Source organism: Babylonia areolata, chromosome 6 (assembly GCF_041734735.1).
Source record: "Babylonia areolata isolate BAREFJ2019XMU chromosome 6, ASM4173473v1, whole genome shotgun sequence".
Classification (NCBI taxonomy): domain Eukaryota; kingdom Metazoa; phylum Mollusca; class Gastropoda; order Neogastropoda; family Buccinidae; genus Babylonia; species Babylonia areolata.
In genome coordinates, this window is record NC_134881.1 from 24,045,373 (window position 1) to 24,050,382 (window position 5,010).

Sequence of the window (5,010 nt, forward strand, 5' to 3'; positions counted from 1 at the left end):
AGAAAGAGAGCGAGAGAATCATAATACTCATTAATACAACAGTGCATGTTTCAGTGATGAGATTTTCTGGTGTTTGCTTTCAGGTGTTTCTATCAGACATGAGCTTTCACAACATGGTCCCTACCGCCCCTCCATGGGAAGAAGACGATGAGATCCCCTGACACTTACTGCCTCTGGGAGTGGGGGTCCGGGTCGTCTCGTGTCAGTCCTTGGGTGAGCATTCATCTACAGCTCCTCTTGATCATGGACAGAACAGATGAAGACGAAGAAGGTGATGATTTGAAGATAGTAGGTCATCAACATTAAGAGCTCCTCTTGATTGTGGACAGAAGAGATGAGGACGAAGAAAATGATCATTTGGAAAATAGTAGGTCGTTAACAGTAAGAAAATACGGAAATTAATGTCTTTATAATTCTCCCTCCCAAGCTGTTTTAAGTGTGAATTACATTTTCACCATTGCATTCTACACTGATTGTAGCGATCGCATGTGCGCACACACACTTATTTTTACTTGCCAGTTCGTCAGAATTTATCAGTTTCAGTATTAACCCCTTGACAGTTTACACCATGGCAAAACCAGGTCATTGCAGTGTGAGTTTGAAGTGCTGTCACTACATTTAGTGTACTTCTCGGTTGTGTCATTGATTTTACTGATCTTCCTGACCTGTAAACATTGTCTCATCTCAGTAAGTTCACACTCCTTCTCATCTCATCTCATCTATCCCTTGACCCGTGGGTGGGTCGTTGGGGCACCATGGATGATTGCCTGGTCAGCTCGCGCCACCTGCCTCGGTCCTCAGCGGCCCTTTGAGTTGTGGCAAATGGCAGGCCCGTCCACTCTTTGATGTTGTCCTCCCACCGCTTTCTCTGTCTGCCTCTCTTCCTCCTTCCTTGTACGGTACCCTGCAGGATGGTCTTGGCTAGGCCGTCTGATCGTGTGACGTGTCCATACTTCACTGACCAGCAAACTCATCAGCAACAGTCAATGTCTTAAACATTAACTTCATGAAACCATATGAGAACATTGTGTATGTGTGTGTGTGTGTGTGTGTGTGTGTGTGTGTGTTTAATGGTTGGTTGTGCAGAAAGCAAGCAGTGAGGCCATTCAGTATTTCTGTGTTTTGTATCTGTTGCAATTTTTGACAGATATAGATCTTTTTCGTGTTGTGTGCAGAAAGCAAGCAGTTAGGCCTTTCCACATTTCTTTGTTTTGTGTTTTTTGACAGACAGAGATCTTTGTGTTGTATGGAGAAAGCAAACAGTGAGGCCATTCCACATTTCTTTGTTTTGTGTTTTTTGACAGACAGAGATCTTTGTGTTGTGTGGAGAAAGCAAGCAGTTAGGCCTTTCCACTTTTCTTTGTTTTATGTTTTTTGACAGACAGAGATCTTTGTGTTTTTTGACAGCTGTAGATCTTTGTGTTGTGTGCAGAAAGCAAGCAGTGAGGCCATTCCAGCTGTGCCCTGTCTGCTGCCAGCTCTTTTCACTGCCGATAGTGTGGACAGGGTTTTGATAGGGGGAGGACAGATGCTTTAGTGTCTCCAGAGAATGTGTGTCAGTGAGGCAATGGATGATCTGGTCAACACAAAACAACAAAAAAACACAAATGATCTTGGAACTTGCAGACACAGATCTGGGACCCAAATCATTCTCAGTTAGGAGTTTCGTCATATGTGTATGTGTGCGTGTGTGTGCATGGTTATTATCGGACAATATATAGAGATTAAAACTGTGGGATCACTTCTGTGTTATGTTGTGAATTCCTAAGGATTGAGCTGGCACTGTGAGAATATGATTATTATACACTACGCCGTGAACTCATAGGGACAGAGCCATTCTCAGAAGTAAGAGGTTGTGTTTTCAAGGACCCGAACCAGGGACGCAGTGACAGTTGCATTATGGACCACAGAGCTACCTGCCAAAACGTGGAGCTTCCCTCACGAAACCCTATTCTTTCGACTCACAAGTGTTATTAACAAGAAAACCCAACTGTTGACTGCATTCATGTGTATATGAACAAGCGGTATGGCTGAGGAGATATATACTACCACTATATTTACAAAGATAAGGTAATGAACAGTTTTTAAGCTTGCATTACCAGTCTGCAGTATTTGGTGTTGTCAAAGAGTAAATGGAGGCATGAAAATAAACTGTTTGTGGACCATTGTGCTTTTGTTCCATCACTTGACGCAGAGCAGCATGGACTGTTCCAGAGGAACGGTTGCAGTGTGAAAAAGCACCGTATTCATAGAAGTTGATTTCTGTGGTGCATATGGAATCATCAAACATTCTGAAAAGACATTACTCTCACTTTTCTTTTTCTTTTTCTTTTTTTTTTTCTTTGTTTTCTAGTGTTTCATACCCATGAAAACTTTCTAAAACAACCAGGAAGGTAAGTGTTACAAGCGAACAGTGGTGATTTCATCATGGTGTGATCTGAACACGTGATGACATATAATGAGACGTCCACCATGAACCACATATTTTTCTTCAAACAACACGAGATGTGAATGAGATGACAGTAGTAAATGCTGGTTTCCTCGCATTCTCCATCGATGTCACCCGTCATTTTTGGTGGTCGTAGTCGTCATCGTCAGCATCGTTGTGATCATCCAAACTGCCTGCACGGCCTTTGAAACTTTCGTGACCATGTCGGGATTCCTTCCAGAGGATCAATACATATCTGCTAAGTGTTCTCTGTGTTTGATACATACAGTACGGCTTCTTCTGTCCCGTGTCAGTGTTTCTGTCACCATTCACTGAGGGGAGAAAAAGACCACAAAAAAAGGTGTCTTGTTCTCTGTAGACATAGTTTGACGCTGGCATTATTGTTTGTGGTTGGTGGTCGTGCTGTGTCTTTTGTCTCTGTGTGTCTGTTTCATTGTGTTACTAGTGTCCTGTTATATGTATAACTTACTGGCCAGTCCTGGTGGTGTTTCGGGTAGTGTTTGTTTTTTAGCTGTCTTTTTCTTGGCTGAGCTTTGCTCATCTGAGCTACAGTGTATTGCTTTTAGTTTAGTACTGGTGTCTTGTTGACTACACTTGATATCTGCTTAGCTTGTTGGAGGGTTCTCATGCCCATTCTCCAGTCTCCGTTCCTATCCCCTGTCCTCCTCCCTCCCCCCCCCCTTCTCTCTCTCTCTCTCTCTCTTTCTCTCTCTCTCTCTCTCTCTTTCTCTCTCTCCTGTTCTTTCTCCTTGGTTACTTCACACATGTACACATACAACACAACACACACATTCACAGCACACAACACAACACAACACAACACACACACACACACACACACACACACACACACACACACACACACACCACTGTTGTCTGAGCTTTTAAAAGAAAGATTCACACACACGCAACACACATGCACTCACACACACACACACACACACACACTCACAAACACAACACACATGCACTCACAAACTCACGCATGCACACACATACACACACACACACACACACACACAGTCATGCACACATACACGCACACGCACATGTACAAAAATGTGTGTACATGCACATTCACACAAGCACACAGATTTGTGCTCATTAAAGTGTGCTCTCTCTCTCACACACACTCACACATTGTCTACTTTCACTAACTCAAATAATAAAGAACAAATGCTCACACACACACACACACACATACACACACACACACACACACACACACACACGGGTTGCAGATGGCAGTATATTGACAGTCTTAGTTGTTTGTAGCAGATGAAACAACTTGAAAGCCTGAAAGTATGCATTTTCTCTATATTTTTCACTTTATTTAAAGAATCCTTTTGATAATACAGTGACAGTGTATGACGATAATGTTTGAGCAAATGAAGCATTCACCCATTTGTCATACCTTTGAAAAAAAAAAAACAGAAAAAGTTTGATGCAGATTTGCAAGGACAAATTTCCATGACATGTTACCATTGATTTATACATGACTAAATGGAGTGAAAGAGTTAGGTGTGTTATATACAATTGAAAGGATGAGACAAATTTGTTGTCAGGTGATTCATGTTGCTTGTACGAAGGATATGTATACATGATTATAGCGATTGATGTAGAACTGTGATGACTATGATGATCTGGATTCATGAGGGAAATTTCAGGTGCAGAGAACATGTGCAGCATTTTGTCAGTGCATTATACCCCCCACTGCATTGTATTATGATATTGTGGCAGTGTTGTCAGTATTGTGTGTTATGTCCCCAGTGCAAGGCTAGAAACTTTTATTAAAATGTCCACACGTCCTGGAGACCAGTACAGCATACATTCTACTGATTCTCAATATATTTTAGGTGGTGCATACAGGAGGAGTGAGGAGGTGGGGGGGCATTAAGATGTTTGTTTGATTTTCTTTTTTTCTTTTCTGTATACAACATTGGTTACAACACTCAACTTGAAACAACACGAACTTGAAAAAATTGTAGACAGATGGTATGCCTTCTACACATGCATGTGCACATGCACACACACACACACACACACCAAAAAACAAAAACAAACAAAAAAACAAAAAACACCAACTGTGAAATACAAACATATACACCAAGGGAGAGAGGGGGGGTGGGGGGGGGGGGGGAAATGATGTCTCAGAAAAAGAAGAAAAAACTCAGGACTGACAGAAACAGGTTGACAACAATGTCAGCTCATGGCTGCTCTCCAGTCCACACATTTTTTACAAGGTGGCAGGATGGTTAAGATGTTCATATGCCAGTACACGGCTCATGAGGGTCTGGTTTTGAATCCTAGTCTTACCCTCTCTCCCAGGTTGGAATGGAAAATTAAACTGAACACCCAGTCATTCGGAAAGACAATAAACTTAGGTCCTGTGTGCAGCTTGCCCTTGGAGCAGAGAAAAAGAACCCATGGCAATGACAGTTTTGTTGTCTGGCAAAAATCTGTCAAAGAAATCCACTCTGATGGGAGTTCTAATATATATGCATGCACTTAAGGCCTGGCTAAGCTGCTGGTCAGGCATCTGCCTAGCAGATGTGGCATAG

General features: G+C 42.2%; 1 protein-coding gene across 2 annotated transcripts in view; it reads left to right on the top strand.

Annotated features, from left to right (window-relative positions):
- LOC143283331 (arrestin domain-containing protein 3-like) overlaps positions 1–3,051 on the top strand; it is a 202,283-nt gene extending 199,232 nt beyond the window's left edge. For both annotated transcript variants that reach the window (XM_076589530.1, XM_076589531.1), the window contains 2 exons: positions 84–213; positions 1,433–3,051. In XM_076589530.1, the coding sequence (XP_076445645.1) occupies positions 84–161 (78 nt within the window). In that variant the 3' untranslated portion in view covers positions 162–213; positions 1,433–3,051. The remainder of the gene's footprint in view (positions 1–83; positions 214–1,432) is intronic.
- The last annotated feature ends 1,959 nt before the right edge of the window (positions 3,052–5,010 follow it).